Genomic DNA, 16,711 nt, shown 5'->3' with positions numbered 1-16,711 from the left:
AAACCCAATGACTGTTTTCTTGACCAAGCAGATTCATATTCAGGCGTTTTGGGAGCGTATAAGGCGACATTGGATCCATTGCTTTGTTTCTTTGTGTCTTTTAAGTGTCAAGTAAGCATTCACGCTCACCGGCGAAAGAGCCTCCCACATCAGACACAACTCAGTTTGCAACTGTTGAATGGAAACTTTGGTATTTCTGTGGTGTGGCGTGCAACATTTAAGCCCCACAGCCGATGGCCCCTGACTTCCTGTCTTCTTCTCTCTGTGGCTCGAAGTGCTGGGCTTCCTATTCAATGACTCCAAAGAGAACACAATGTTTTGAAGTATTATGCTGCAGCTACCGTCTATCATCTTGGTGTGAATCATACTCTTGTGGTGTCCTTTATGTGTTGCATTTGTGTTTTTAAGTCTTTTGAGTGGCGTGGGCTCAAAACCTAGCTGCTTTCAACCACCCAGCTACATGCTAACAGCAGTACTGGAGCACAGCAAAGTCTCTGAACCACATCCTCTTTTCAGACTTGAAAATTGCGACATTGTCATAACAATGTTTATGCTTCTCGTTACATCGAAAAATATTTTTGAAATTGTAAATCTGAACAACCAGTCACACGCCTATCGGCGGAAAAGGCGGATTCTTGCCAAGTTGAGAATGCGGAGTGTCTGAAACGCAAATGTCAGTTTGTAATGTAAGAAATCATATTTTTAATAGCTAGTGTTGAATTACTATCTAGTCCTGTAATGGCCCAACATTCTTTTGGCGATGCACCTGATAACAAACTTTAAATGTGGTGGGTTTTGTTGTCTTGAAAAGGCGGATTTTGTTTTGGCTTAGACACTATTGTGTGTTATCGAGGATTACTGCGGACAATTGCCAACTGATATATGCGTTCATTTGTTCTTAAAATAATTTATTTCACCAAATATTATAATAAATATTTTCATATCAGTATAAAATACGTAGCATTGTATATGCTCCATTTATTGTGGTAAATGTAATGCTAAGCTAAAAATATGTTTTGGGACACACCATGGAACAAGCAACTAAATAAGGAAGAAGTTAATAATTTATTCATTTCTTTTTAATACTTTGTCAGTTTCATAAAAAAGAAAATGAACTTTGAAAGGACGGCTATAATTGAAGCTCCTTACATTTTAAATTTAAGTGTTATAAATGGACTTGGCTGCCCTGAGAATGAAAGTAAAGTGCTGTTGTTTATTTCACACCCTTTTGCAGGATGAGGTCTGCAGAGTGTGTTTGTCTTCGTCAAGCTCTCGTGTGGTTGCTTCACTTGAAGTGATGAAAAAAACAAAGTCGTCCAGTTTTCAAAACCTCATGCAGCGTTTGGCAGGAAGAGCGCTGCCTTTGAAGACCACAACAACACGAAACTTTCCATCTGCGACGTTTGTGAACAACAGGTTTCTGTGTTCATGTGCTGGACGTACATATAAGGCTGTTGGCTGCAGCTTATATTTCAAATTTGACCACAGCTACTAAATAATAATAGCTTTCCTAAATCTTCATTATTTCAGCCAATGGTTAAGAGTGTCGCCATTGTGGTTGAATCTTGTGTTGAAAACAAAGCAGTGTTTGTGTGTCATGTTCTTCGAAGCAGCCCTCGACACAGCCAATGAGAGTTAACTGGGGCTTTGTGAATTCGCGAAGATGTATTTTCAGAAACTCAAACCTGATCCACCGTCTCTGCTCAAACTTCGTGGGTTAATGAGACCACAAAATCTAAGTTCTGAAACTTAAATCAGTTCTGTACGTTTGTTTAAAGTCTGCTTTCAGTCAAGTGAAGGAAATGGTTTTGTGTGCGCTTGGTTGGGCGTGACCAAGTGAACCTTCTTCTTAGTCGGAAATGACCTCTTCTCGCTTTTTTTTAAAAATACAATTGTCTCTGTAACTGTCTCTGTAACCAACATATTGCATTGACTTTCATTTTCATTCACACATTCACTTAAGGGAGTCCATCCCAGCTGCTTGAGGGGGTCAAGAGGTGGGAGCAGCCGGCACATGTAGACACCCACTCACAAACAATTTAGTGCCATGAATGAACCGCTTAGACTGGTATTATCAAAAAGGCTGTGTTTTTCCATGCTCTGTAAAAGATCTCTGCATCTCGCAACAGTGTTTTTTTGACTTTGTGACTGAAGTTTCAGCGAGCAAAGCAGTTGAGACAATTGGAGTTAACTCTCCATTCATTGCAAGTGAATTACACTTTTTGTAACTGTTCTAAAGGCAACTTAAAGGAAGATGTTATCAACAGCAGAGTGGCCAACAGCCAGCGAGTCCAACAAGCCAACATGAACATTCTTCAGAATCACCTCAGGGGCTCTGAAGAGGCTCGACAACACACTAGCAGCAGAACATTAGAAACATTACTGGCCACTCTGGGGTTGAGAACATCTTCCTTTAAGTGACATTTAGAATAAGTGGGGGTTAGTGTGCGATCAGTCACAAGTTATTCTGCTTTAGTGCGAGTACTTGAGATTAAAAACGTGTCAATTATGTAATAACATCTTCATTTGTCTTGCACTGCAGGTGTGTGCAAATATGTATTAGATGTTGGCTGGTCCAAAATCTAGTTTCCATGAACAAGACGGCGAACTGTGAAGTTCACTTGGAACTTCCCAGTCGGAAGGGAACAAATGCAACCGATAATTTATCGTTGTGTATTGTTTTCTCTCCTCAGAAATATGCACTTGATAAAATAATGCCTGAAAATGAACCAAGGACGCTAAGATTTAATTTTCATTTTATTAAATAATCTGTCTGCTGTGTGTGTTGAGCTACATGGTCAGGCTGCAGATTCACTACCACCGTCTATGAACATGCCTTTGTGTGAAAGCTTAAAGACAAAGGACACAACCTTTTTCCGCTTGTAACACACAAAGCCAGTGTGAAGTTTAAGGCTCAACCAATCAAGCCGCGGAGGACTTTTCTTGTTCCCACCCCTCTTGTACTTCTGAGTAAAAAAGGAACAGATGAGGAGATTTCACTTCAAATAGTCAAGATCGCAGGATTGATAGTGACAATGAGGTCTGTGTTATATCTTGCTCTGCTCTTCTTGGTTGATCGTAAGTATTTTCTTTATTGATCTCCTTAGTCGACACTTGCTGCAGTCACTTTTGATGTCAAGATGTTCTTACATTTTGACTTGTTTTGCAACTCAATCTTGTCTTATTCAGAAAATTGCATATGTATTTAGCAAGTATTATTGAACTTTTTGTTTTTCAACCTTTCAGGATGTGAAAGTGACTTCAAAGTCTTGACATTGAAAGTTCAAGTGGGACATGATGTGACGCTGAGCTGCCACCATAATGATTCACGACTGTGGCAAGGGCACTTCTATTGGATTCGACATACTGCCAAACATGTTCCAGAGGTTTTAGCAGCCTCGCCTCAACATGGTTCACCTGAGGCCAAGATTCCTCGCATCACAGTGACACGACCACGCTCTTCAGAGTTTGTTATGGATCTTAGTGGAGCACATCTGTCCGACACTGGATTTTACTTCTGCATTGAAACTCAGTATTTAAATTTGCTGTATTATAATGCAACATTTTTGCTCGTAACAGGTACATTTTTGGTTGCTGGCCCAAATCTAGCTCACTGATTCTACATGACAGCTTTCATCTCCTCGACAGATACAGAACCTCACAAAACTGCTGTGGTTCAAACGTCTCCACTTGAACAGAAAAAGAAGCTTCAGTGTTCAGTTCTCTCTGATACAAAGAAGAGCTCATGTTCAGAGGAGGACAGAGTGTTTTGGTTCAAATCTGGAGACGATGAATCAACTCCAGATCTGCTCATCGCACATGAAAACAGAGGAGATGAATGTCAGCAGGCCTCTCCACACACCTGTGTCTATCACCTCCCCATCAACTCCTCTGACACCGGGACTTACTACTGCGCTGTGGTCTCATGTGGACGCGTTCTGTTTGGGAATGGAACCAAACATAAAGATCCAGGTAAATGATGTGTGGCACCACAAGTAAAATTGTTGAGATATTCCTTGTAACGTTTTCCTACAGATAAACAACCTGACCTGGTGACAGTTGTGTTGGGCTGCAGTCTCGCAGTGAATCTGGTTGTTATGGCTCTTCTGACTGGTGTCATCATGAAACAACACCTCAAATTAAAAAGTAAGTAACCAAAATCATATTAAATGTTTCTTGTTCTCCAACAATTATATTGTTTTCTGAAGCTACTTCACGACTCTTAGCTTTCTCTCACAACCACAGTGAAAGCTACACTGAGCCCATTGGGATGTTCCGTCTTACACTTGGTCACCGTAAATTCATCGACGCACAATATTTCCATCCTACAAACCACATATGATGGTGGTCAGAGAGCCATTTGTGTCGTGTGTTTTTGAGAGCGAGGTCTTGACAGGAAGCCACGCCTCTGCAGTGCGTGATCAAGCAACAGGCCGATTATTGAAACCACCGCTCAACCTATTTTTAAAATGTGAGAAAATTTGAACACATGGGACTTTTAACACCAGCAGATCCATCACGGACAGATCCTTGAAGTGGCCAGTTGTTGATGCATATAAACGAACTCTTTGCTAAAACTGTGTTTATTCGTGATCTCTCGCTTGGTGAGTTTTCTGGCACACAGCTCTGTGATATGCTTTGAACAGACCACAAAGTTGCTTGCTCATTTAGCATCAGCATAAGCATCTTAGCATTACATTTGCCACATAAAGAAGTAGAGCGTATACACACTTAATGTAGGTGTTTCAGTGAGACAGAGATGAAGGGAGATGAGGAAGAGTGTGTGGGCTGGGTGAGTAGTGTGGCGTCTGAATGAGCAAATGTGAAAGGGGAAATAGTGAGAGGAGCCTCGGAGATGAAGGTACTGAGGCTTCTGGAGTGAGTGGAGAGGACAAGATCAGAAGACGACCGTTGAAGTCATAGATGTGGTGAAGGAGGACATGATGCTCAAGCCGGGTGAAGGGGGAGGACTTGCTAGGTCGAAGTGCCAACAATGGCTTCCTGTCACAGGTCGACAATTGTTGGCTGCAGAAGACATCATGAACCTCTCTGCACCATCTGTAGATGACTAGATTAAAGATTTGATATGAATGCATGAGACCGAGTACGAATTGAGACATCTGATGTTTTTCTGAGTCCAGAAATGCACTAGATACTCTGCATGAGTACAAGTTTGGTTTTGTCGCTCCTGTCACTTTCGCATCAGGCTGCTGCACCGTCCGAGCTCAGTCTGTTTCCTGCCACAACCTCACTAACGTGTCTATGAGCGTCGCTGACAGCCCATTTCCTGCTCTTGACTTTGAAGGTTTTCGTGAAGGGACCAGGCATCTTAGCTGCAAGACACACACCACTTTACTGTAGAGCTTTTAAGACAAAAAACGTGGAGCACAAAACAGAGTTGGAATCTGAATGTTCATGAGCTACCTGTCATATAGAGAGTCAAGATACATCTGGTCTAGCATGTTCCTTCTGATCTCTTTTGTTCTTTCCTAGCTGCTATGAAACAAACACAGACTGGACTCCATGAAGATCAGCAGGTAAAGCTGCCGGAGCCTTCGGTGTCTGCCTCCTTACATACGGGAATGAAAGTCTCACCATGTTTTCTTGCAATCCAGCAGGTGACAGAGGACGTTCTGGTTTATGCTGCACCAACTTACAACAAGAGGAAAACTGCCCGGAAAGAGAACAATGCCAATATGGACAATGTGATATATTCTGGTGTGAGAGGGAGGGAGTGAATGAACAGCAGCTTAACATGGAACCTGTGTTGTTCCCCATATAACCCTGTCTTGGCTCCATTGAGAGGATGTCGCCACCACTCTCTTGGTTGGTTACTGGCCTGTCACACAGACACTGTCATGACATATGAAACTCCACTGTGCTCAGAGACAAATGTCATTTAATGCGTGTAGTTCTTGGTGGTTAACAAGTCAGCATCCTCGTGAGTCACACCGTGTCATGTGACCACAACATTAAACCTGATTGGTTGGCTTCCACTTTCTATCTGACCTGACCTATTCACAGGGACGGTGCAGTTTCTCCTATCAGTTCAACAGGTGGTCATGTTTAGAAGATGTTTATAGCGTAATAAAACCCTGAAAAAAGGCTTCTGCTTGAGTGTTCCTGGTGCACGACATCATGAACAATCACAGAACATTCCTGTTCTGAAGCTCACAAACACATCTCCAGTTTGGCTGTTAGATATACATTTGGTGCAATGCAGACGTGTTTTTATTAAATGATATCAACAACAATGACTTGATTTTCCAGAAGGGCTTGACCATTTAGCCCAGAGGTGGGCAGTTACATTTCCTAAAGAGTATAGACAGTGGCTGTTGTGAGGGGCCATCATGCCAAAAGAAAGGCGGCGATGACTACGAATCTTAAGTAAAAAGGACGAAATGTACCATAAAAGATTCAATGGAAGCAAGGATATTAAGAAGTGTAAATATGGCATGAGCCCCACTAAGAATAAGTTCACATACATTTTATTTGAATAGAAAGAATAAAACTATGGACCAAATATCGAAGATGAAGAGCAATTTATTTAAAAAATATTTTGGATTTTCTTTCGACGAATTTTGACATGACAAAAAGAAGAAACAGAAATGAAAGTGTTGTATTTACTGTTGAACTAGTACTGGCTAAAACGTAAACGGGATTAAAAAAAAAGATAACTTATCAGTTGTATAGTTTTAGTCGGACCTCATGAGGCCTGCAAAAACGCAAGCAAAGGGCTGCATATGGCCCCCGGGCCGCACTTTGCCCAGGTCTGATTTAGCCCATGAGGCACTTCAGAAGCTGTTATTACTTCAATAACGGTGAACTATGAATTCAGAGAGAAAAAAAATACTCTAAAATTATTTGTTTTTACCCCCTGTTCACTGCGTATTATCATCAGCATAAACACTGTGTTGAAGTCAGCAGAATGTTTGAATGAAGGAGCTCAGTCTCAGAAGACAAGCCTCGCTCTATATGACAGTTCAAAAATCAGGGCAAGATGTTCTCCCTTTCTAGCACACATGTCAAGAGCAGCCAATTGAGTGGCTTCTCATGTGCCCTCCCTTCTTCTCTCGCTTCAGTTGAAAGTGATGAGATTGACAGTTTTCGCCTCTGACCGTCGGCTGAATTTGCGATGGAGATGCTGCTTGTGTACTGTCTCGTACCGCTCCTGGTGACTGGCCGTGAGTACTGGAACACATTTGCTATGCTTCTGTGCTTTTTTTTTTTCAGAATTATCCTGTTTCTCTAGCATTTTTTAAAATTATAATTCTTGACTATTTTTTTTTTTCTTCTGCACATTTTATTTTTTCTATTATGCTATCCTTGAGTAATAATTTATGCTAATGTATCGTGTTGTAGTTTTATATTCTTACTATGATGCTGATTTTCAGGAAGTGAAAATGTCATGCCCACCGTGACAGTTCCAGTGGGACAAGATGTGAACCTGACATGCAGCCATGCCTCCTCAACTGTGATGAAAGGAAACTTGTTTTGGATACGGATTTCTGCCGTGAACACTCCTCAGGTGTTGGCGTCCGCTAACCGCTATGGTGAAGTTCAGGTTGCCGGCCCTTCCCGTGTCACGGCGAGTCAAGACGATGTTGAGAACTTCCATCTGCAGCTCAGGGAGATGCAGCTGGATGACGCTGGATTTTACTTCTGCATCGAAGTTTGGCTTTTAGATATACATTTTTTGTCCAAGGCAGCGTTGCAAGTGAAAGGTGTTCTACACTCAGCCTATGAGTTATGATCTCCACATAAACATTGCCTGATTTTTTTTTTCTTTCAGGAGCCGAACCTGATGTCCTAGCTGTCGAACAGAACTTCTCCATCAAGAATAACACTGTGGAGCTTCAATGTTCAGTTCTATCTCAGTATGGTAAAGACGTGTGTGCAGGTGAAGAGACAATTCACTGGTTCAAGTTCGGAACGCCGGGATCAGCAAATGTGCTGGTCACACATGAGAGAAGAGGAGATGAATGTGAGCAGGACTCGACCACCAGACTGCAGAGATGCAGCTACAGGATCTCCCGAAATATCAGCTCTGATGATGAGACTCTCTACTGCGCTGTGGCCTCATGTGGACACATTTTGTTCGGAAATGGGACAAATATCACAAGCAAAGGTAGGAAATCAAATTCACATGAGAGAACTCAAGCCTACTCTGTTATTCTGTTTTTGTCTTTCTTCCCAGTGTCTGGTCACTGGCAACAGACTCTGCAGTTCGTGAACGGTGCGGCTGTCGCTTTCAGTCTGGGAGTGCTTTTTCTTCTGATTTACATGATAATGAAGAAAGAAAATTGTTTTGAATTTGAAGGTAAAAAATACAATTTTTGTTTGCATGTGTGTAAAAATGCAGAAAAATATGAGAGCTTTTCTTGAAGTTCTAGCTTTTATCAGGCTTGTTGCATCTTTGAAACTTATCAACTAAATAAATGGCTCAAGACATGAAACCAAAAGCTCATGTTGTACTGAAGGCGAGTGTTTCACCGGCTTCTGTGTCACCAGATGAAACTTACATTTACATAGTCATGAGCTGACAAAGCGTCAGTTTCAATACTTGGTGTTCACAGTTTCATAATGATGTGAGGTGACATTAAAATGTTCACTTGCTTAAGATGATGGAGATACCAGGGCTCTGAAAATGAAGCTTCATGAAGCTACAACTGCTCACCTCATAGTGCTCACTTTTAACATCAGTCCTTTTTGTGTTTTGCAGAGTCATCTTTTCAAGCAGCGATTGGGAAAAGTCAATACAAGTTGTCGGTTGGTATTTCAGATATATGCAAGTGCTTCCTATTTTGATTTGTTTTTTTGTGTTTTTTTATTTTGGCTTTGTTTACGCAGGAGCTTGAGGACTTGAGTCTCTGCTCTGTGGTGAGATACACTCAGAAGAAAGCTGACAAAGGTGGACCGCTGAGACCGTCTGCACTGATCAGGAGAGATGGAGCCCTCTAACTGATCCCCCGCACTCGTGGATCAGCACGTGTGTGTTGGTGTCGACTGCCATGCGTATGTCCTTTCTTGGTGAAATAAAGATTCCAATTGGAAGAAATTGTTTGTTTCTGTACAACCATTTAAAGCACCATTTAAGTGGTGGAAAATAATACTACGTTCATCTTCAAAAGCCTCCTGTCGCTCGCATTTGGTTGCATAACAGGAAGTCAGACAAAAAATATACAGCTCCTGCTCAAGTAGGTCATGAAGCCGCAGCTACAAAACAATTGAAAAAAAAAATTGCAGAAATAATTTAAGAACATTCAAGTAGACACTTTTCTTTTGCATATTTTTCTTGGAGTACACCCCAACTCTTTCAATAAATCCATGAAATAGCACTCCTTTCTTTAAGCGTGAGAGTTGTGAAGAAAGGTGTTGCTGTGTTTCTGTGAAGCTCTTTTGTGGTCATTGAAAAAAAGTTATTCTTGGCCTCGTGCAAAGACAACAGGAAGACAGGACGAGTGCAAAGGCGCGACCACGTCATTGTGAAACTTTCCATGTAGCACCAGTTTCTATATATCGTGACCACCCCAGTGTTTCCGAGAACTTGCCTCTGTGAGGACGGAGGGACACTTTTATGTTTGTAGAACAACACGAAAACACCATGTGTGGTACGTTCTCTAAACAGTGTTTCCACAAACCTGTATTTGATGGGTGCTTTGAACAAAGTCATGATCAGCGTGAAGAACTTCTTTGAATCAAAAGAAAAAGTAGTGAGAGTAACAGCATTGTCCAGTGTAAGAACACTTGTTGTACACTGATGGCAACAATGTGTTTTGGAAATGTAGTGCTGAGTCTTGTGCAGGGGAGGTGTTTTGTCTCTCCAATGAATCCAGTGCAGTGTCTCATGACGACCTCTTGTCTGGATGAACGACTTGTGACTTCAGTGTGCAGCTGGGCTTGAAGCAACTGCGACCACAGCCCCGCCCTCCACTGTTTGTGGCTCTTGTTCGTCTTTAAAAGAGCGCGCACAGCGCTGACCTCTTCAGTAGCTTTTAACATGAGCGAATGGTGTGCCCATAGTGAGACGCCAGGTGAAAGTGCAAATGGAATGGATCATTTGGTCAGCTTCAATGTAGCTGGAGACCAGAGTTGTGATGAAGCAGCATCCAACATGGTGGCCTCAGCTGTGATGGTAGCATTTCTAGGAGTGAATTGTTTATGTGAAGGATCCTTAGCAACAAATGAAGAACACAAAGATTTATTAGGTGGGACATGACCTGGCCTCAGTCTGACATAAACATATGATCAAAACCAAAACTTAATGCAGTGCAGAAGCTCAATCCAAAAATAAGCAGTATTGCATCATGTTGAGCTGTAACACGTGTCCTGACTTGTTCACCTCGCGAAGACATGAGAATGGATGCCACAAAACCAACCCTCCTTCCACCGGATGTTGCAACAAAGGAAGGAAAAAACTAAAACCAGGTCATTGTGAGTGACTGTGTTCCTGTCGCTCACAAACCAACATTGAACTCAATAAAATAACATGAAACTCTCTTTTTAAAACAGATTTTGGAGAGTAAGTTCAGGAGATGGTTTGGACGCAGGTAGTCTGACCTGACTGGAGGTCTGCTCAGTTGCAGTTTGGTTTGTGTCACTCCAAGTTATTCCAAGAGGAAAGGTGAGAGAAGAGAACAGTATCGAAACATGCAGGAAAATGCCGTCTACTCTGGTGTGCGAGTTGACAAACCCAGCCAGAGGATACAACTGTAGAAAGAGTCGTAATCCTCCTCTTTGTCTTGGCGACATAGCCAGAAGTGTCTTGGATATTTCAGGGACCGTGAGAGCACTTAAACATGTACCATGTTTTGAAAACATGGATGGTAAATATCCATCCTTCTGGACTCTCCGCCCAACCAGAGCGGCTTAAAACAATAGGTTGTGACTAAGAGAAATCTTTATTTTTACCAACTCTCAAACTAGAGTTTCAGAGCTTAGTTGGGTTCTTCTGTTCAGGGTTGTTGCATAAGTGATGTTTAATGTATTTATTGTGTGTAACTTTGCAAAAAATATATATAAATAACTGAGAATGAGTCCTTGAGACATTTGTAATAAAGATTGTTTCGTCAAAGACTTTTCATTTGGTGAAACCTTATGAAGCAGTGCGGAAACATAAAACCACAGATTCAGCGGGCATCAAAGGTATCATCATTTTTCAGAAGCCTCACCCAGAAAAACACGACAACAAGAGGCAAACAACAACTTCATGTCTGACCATGTGTATAGAGAAACCAGGAAGAAGCAAAGTGGCTTGAGGACTTTCCATTTGTCGCACAGAAAACCAGCATGTAACGACCAGCCAATGACATTGCAGACAATATATTCCCTCCCTTCTGGTCTTATGTTTCTGTAAAACAGTTTTTAGGGCATTTTCACCTCGACTTTGCTGGACTTAACATGATGATGCTTTTCATCTGCTGCCTCGCTCTGTGCCTATCAGTCAGTCGTAAGTAATTCGTAAATTCATTTCATACATCTGAAATCTAAAGCATTTGCCATTTCATTAGTGGACATCTGTTTGACATTGACCTATTTGTGCGACATTTTCCACCGTGAATTGGTGTTCGGAGATGCAAAGATGCAAAGTAAAATATATTGTCTTGCCTGCTATACAGTGTTATTAGTGCACAGTTATGTCCTTTTCAAGCATTTACATTTTTTTTTTTCATTTTTTGAACCTTCTTTTTGATATCCTTATAATCCTGAGCATTCTAACATAATAATTCCTCCATGTCTTCCAGATATTTCTCTCCAGAATAAATAAATAAGTGGACAATGCATGTAGATTTTATGTTTTCATTTTGTAGTGTGATATCTACCAACTGTGTTTCAGGATGTCACAATGACTTGGCGATGACAGTTGCAGCTGGACAAGATGTCAACCTCAAATGTGCACGTCAGACATCAAATGTGTGGAAGGGAAATGTATTCTGGACTAAGGTTTCGTTTAATGGCTTCCCAGAAGTTCTAGCTGCTGTTGACGCATTCAGTTCCCCGCCTGTAATTAAAAACCCTCGCGTCATGATCTTAAACCACAACGGGAGGTTTGACCTGCGTCTCAGCTCAGCTCAATTGAATGACACTGGAATTTACATCTGCAGCGAAATATGGATTTTGGAAATGGTTCCGTTGAGCAGGACAGTTTTACGAGTGAAAGGTAACGCGGCCGTCAAATTACAAAGCTGTCGGGAAAATGTTTAACTTATATTCTGTTATTCTGATTTCATCTGACAGGACTAGAAACCAACGTCACTGCTGTCGTCCAGGACTTGTCCCTCGATCGGGTTGACCCGGGACATTCAGTGAACCTCCGGTGTTCGGTCTTCTCATCTTCTAGTGACACATCATGTCCAAGAGAGGACACGGTTTTCTGGTTCAAGTCTGGCAGTGGGAGTTCTCATCCAACTTTACTCTTCACAAGTGAAACCCGAGGTGATGAATGCCGGTGGAACTCTACAGCCCGGTCACGGACTTGTGTCTTCGAGTTACAGCGAAACTTTGACTATCATGATGTTTTATTTGGAGATGGATCAACAGTCTTGGAAGGTAAATGCTGTCTGACTAAGCTCACTCACACTTGGAAAACTGTTCATAGAATGCGTTCAGACCTAGCGGAGGTTTGTCCTGTCCCAGTCCCTTTACAGCTGTCTCTATCATTGATACAGTCAGTGGTGAACGCAGTGCTCACAGTGCAGAGAGTGAAGAAGCCTTGGAAAGATTCCTAGATCCAGAAACACCATCTGTTCCTTGTCTCATTGTCTACATCTCCAGGAAAACCTATTGATATCTACTGGATATATTTACGGAGATCCAGAGTGGTTCAACTGAATTGAGAATGAGAGAAGGCTGTAGTGTGCAAGAGGGAGTGGGGCTCAGTGGCAGGCTGGGAACTGCCGCCATGCCTTGCTCTGTGACCTTGAGCTGGCTGTTCTCTGCTGAACAGATAATCTTCCACAGCCTGTTTCAGTACTTGCAACATGTTCGGTTCAGCCTGTCCTTGCCTTCAAGTTGATTGCGCAGATTCCATCAACGCGTCCAGATCTACTCTGTCTATCTCAAGAAGTTCAAAACATGCCCTGTCTGCGATTATGCCGGATCATGTTCTTGGTTGTTGTGCTTCTCGTGATAAATATAATGTCTTCCACAGAAGGAGAGCCCTGCCAGCAGACTGTCCAGTTCCTCTTGGGAGCTGGTTTCGCTCTGAGTCTGGGAGTCATTGCTGTACTGATTTACATCATCAAGGTCCACAAGTTTGAGGATGGCAAAGGTACTTGATACCCTACATTGTTTCTGTGCACGGCTGTAAACTACTCAGAGGTTTGTCTTAGAGTCATTGAGTCGATAGGCTTCAGGTCTGTCATTTGTTATTTGACAGGTCAGATCATGATCATGCGGTGATGTTCTTTCAGAAGCTGCGAGACACAACACTTTCCCACCCACTGTCATGCTCACTGCAAAGTCTCGGAGCAATGCATCGCTTCCTGCCTTAACCTCACAAACACGCGCTCTTCTTGTTTCATGCTTTTTATTTTCGAGGTGGGAATGAGGTCACACTCGCAGAGAATACAGCTCGATGAAATATTCCCACAGAGCGAAGTGTCTGCGAAATAAATCAAGGTTGGGTTTGTCGTGGGACACAGGGTTCTAACATTGATAGACAGAGTACAAAACAGATGTGCACGCCAACTCAGGACTCTTAAAATGATGAAATTTAGGAAGGACAGATGATGGGCTCCATTGGCTTTACCATATCTTTGTGGCCTCTGGGTGGACGTCGGACATGTGCTTTCACATTTCACCTGAAACCTGAGCTGACTAACCCAATGCCATTCTTCTTTAAGCTGCTTCCTCTTTGGTGACTGATGACAGCCATCCTCCTCAGGTGATCATTTACACTGGTGTCTCATTCCCAATGTCTCCGTCTAATACTTGTATCTTCAATCCTCCAGGACAATGATGCATTTTTGGTTTATGCTGCTCCAAATCACTCCAAACGGATCAATGGCAGAAGAGAAAACCATGCTGACTTGGAAACTACAGTGATTTACTCGAGTGTGAGAGTCAGGGAGTAGGTCCACTTTGTGTTCACGTTCCTGGGCACGAAGAGATGGATGAACAGACAGAATGGGAAGAAAGAAAAACAAACTTGGTTTGCATGTGGCTGCAGTGTTTGTGGACTTCGGACTCTCCTCCATGGATACCATCCTCACCCCAACCGTGACCAGTGTCCCCTCAAATCATCTCCCATAGTAGCCTGCAAATTTGAACCCAGACCATGTAAAGGCCAGACTCATCCTGAAATTGCATTGAGCCTCACTGGTTTTCAACTTGTGCTTTGTAACATTGTAAGGTGTCTAGCTTGAGATGAATAAGTGTATGTTTGAATTTTACTTTGACAATCAATATTGCATAAATTCTGGAGAACAATTGAAAGTATGTGTTGAAAGTTCAGTGTTTATTTAAAGGTTTCACTGGTTCTCGATCACAATGTTTGTGGTAAATAAAAAGAGGACTTGTTCTCTGCGAAGACCAGCCAATCAGATGGCAGAAAGATTCTCTTGTGCCCGCCCCTCTTTCTAGACTCAAAAGCATGAGAATGAGAGTCTTTGCCTCAAACTGTGGACTAGTGGAGACGATGCTGTTCATCTTCTGGGTTGCTCCTCTTTTCCTGTCTGGGCGTAAGTTTCAACACAACTTTGACTTTGAGCTTATTCAAATTTCTGACTAAATGACTATGTTATACCACCAAAATAGTTTGATCATCTTCACAGATATTTTACCTCTGCTCTTGATTTACTTCTGTTAAATCTGAGACAGGAGTCTCTAACTAAAAGTTCTATAGTTTCTTGTTTTGATTTGTGCATGTAGGTTTTAATTTGGAAACCCTGAAACTCTGTAGTTTCATTTAGTCTTCAGTAGATTTGCCAACCATTTTTAAATGAAACATTTCATGTTGAGATTCTGTTCAAAAGAAGTAAACAAGAAAAGTTTTAAATACTTAAATTCAAATGTTTGCTTCCGCCTTGTCAAATCGCTTTGCTTTCTCATCAGGTCTTATATTTGCGACATGAATTAATGAAAAATTTCACTGTAAAACTCTTTATAAATTCATGTTCCAGGGTGTGAGATTGACCTCCAAGTCCTGACCATGAAAGTTCAGGTTGGACAAGATGTGAACCTGAGCTGCCACCGTCAGGATTCTAAGTCATGGGCAGGACAGTTATATTGGATTCGCCATTCTGCTGCTGGTGTCCCAGAAATGTTACTATCCATCTATCAGTTTGATTCAACTGTTCAGCAGAGGAATCATCGCTTCACAGCGACACGACCAACCTCTTCAGAGTTTGTTCTGCAGCTCCACAGAGCAGAGCTGACCGACACTGGATTTTACTTCTGCTTAGAAACACAGTATTTGGATTTTCTGTATCATAGTGCAACATTTTTGTTCATAAAAGGTTTGTTTCTCATTGTGATAATTATTATTGTGACACAAATGTATCCAGCAGTTTGTTTAAACTGTTTTCATCTCTGTGACAGAAACAGAACCTCGCAATGCTACTGTCGTTCAAACGTCTCCACTCGAACACTCTATGGAGCTTCAGTGTTCAGTTCTCTCTGACACAAAGAATAACTCATGTTCAGAGGAGGACAGAGTGTTTTGGTTCAAATCCGGAGACGATGAATCAACTCCAGATCTTCTCATCGCACATGAAAACAGAGGAGATGAATGTGAGCAGGCCTCTCCACACACCTGTGTCTATCACCTCCCCATCAGCTCCTCTGACACCGGGACTTACTACTGCGCTCTGGTCTCATGTGGACGCGTTCTGTTTGGGAATGGAACCAAAGTTGAAGGTAGACAATAGATGACACAAAAATATTAAAAAAGATATTACTTTTTTAAAAATAATATTTTATTGTCCCGCAGATGACCGATCTTTTTTCCTGATGACTATTGCGTTGGGCAGCAGTCTGGCTGTAAATCTGATTGTTATCGCTCTTCTGACTGGCATCACCATGAAACGACGACAAAACTGCAAACGTAAGCAGCCAAACCAGATCTTGTGCGTTGCACAACTTTCTGTGCACTTATAGAAGTGGCTCTGTTTGCTTTGGGTTTGTCTTATGTTAGAAGAGGCTCAAAATGCTGGATCAGAGAAGCAGAATCACCCTTCATCTACATTGGAAGTACATGAGAGCAGCAAGCCGCCACCATCTCTGGGTCCATCACCTCCTACTGAGGAGTTGGAAATCCTTGATCAGCGTCTCTTCCGTGAAGCTCGTGTTCCACCTGCTGTATCGTATCCTGATACCGCGCACCACGGAAAGGAAAGGTGGAGGTTGGGGTTAGGTAAGTCATGGGATGGCACTCCTTTCATTTTCCATGTAACAATGTTCATGAATCTAAGCAGACTTTCAGAGCCTGTTTCCAACCAGTCCTGAAAGTTTGAATGAAATATGTTCGCTTTTGTTTTAAAAAGTTGTACGAAGTCAGCGAGTCAAATTTGCACACCTCCAATGAAGACTAAACAGGAGGTCACATCTCCACGTCGGGGGAGGACGTAAGGTGAAAAATGAGGAAGAAAAAATGTATTTGGTAGAAAACAATAACATTTCACACAAAACTTTCACTTCACATTTTTTATTTTAGATGTGTAGACTATGATGTAATGTACTGACAGAACCATCTGTTGGGGAACAAAACCAC

General features: G+C 42.0%; 2 protein-coding genes across 4 annotated transcripts; both read left to right on the top strand.

The window, feature by feature from the left end:
- The first annotated feature begins 2,945 nt into the window (after nucleotides 1-2,945).
- LOC128767534 (uncharacterized) lies at nucleotides 2,946-6,064 on the top strand. 2 transcript variants are annotated; one of them, XM_053879642.1, is made up of 6 exons: nucleotides 2,946-3,078; nucleotides 3,247-3,579; nucleotides 3,649-3,972; nucleotides 4,036-4,146; nucleotides 5,494-5,537; nucleotides 5,619-6,064. In XM_053879642.1, exons 1-6 carry the CDS (start codon nucleotides 3,036-3,038, stop codon nucleotides 5,736-5,738), a joined length of 975 nt encoding a protein of 324 aa, XP_053735617.1. In that variant the 5' UTR covers nucleotides 2,946-3,035; the 3' UTR covers nucleotides 5,739-6,064. The 2 variants fall into 2 exon arrangements, with proteins under 2 accessions (XP_053735617.1, XP_053735615.1); XM_053879640.1 differs by having other exon boundaries at nucleotides 5,616-6,064.
- A 1,053-nt stretch (nucleotides 6,065-7,117) lies between these two features.
- LOC128767539 (uncharacterized) lies at nucleotides 7,118-9,024 on the top strand. 2 transcript variants are annotated; one of them, XM_053879647.1, is made up of 6 exons: nucleotides 7,118-7,184; nucleotides 7,395-7,724; nucleotides 7,793-8,128; nucleotides 8,198-8,320; nucleotides 8,723-8,769; nucleotides 8,851-9,024. In XM_053879647.1, the coding sequence occupies exons 1-6, from the start codon at nucleotides 7,136-7,138 to the stop codon at nucleotides 8,959-8,961; spliced, it is 996 nt and encodes a 331-aa protein (XP_053735622.1). In that variant the 5' UTR covers nucleotides 7,118-7,135; the 3' UTR covers nucleotides 8,962-9,024. The 2 variants fall into 2 exon arrangements, with proteins under 2 accessions (XP_053735622.1, XP_053735621.1); XM_053879646.1 differs by having other exon boundaries at nucleotides 7,793-8,320.
- The last annotated feature ends 7,687 nt before the right edge of the window (nucleotides 9,025-16,711 follow it).

Source organism: Synchiropus splendidus, chromosome 11, assembly GCF_027744825.2.
Source record: "Synchiropus splendidus isolate RoL2022-P1 chromosome 11, RoL_Sspl_1.0, whole genome shotgun sequence".
Lineage (NCBI taxonomy): Eukaryota > Metazoa > Chordata > Actinopteri > Syngnathiformes > Callionymidae > Synchiropus > Synchiropus splendidus.
This window is presented reverse-complemented; position numbering and strand designations above follow the sequence as displayed.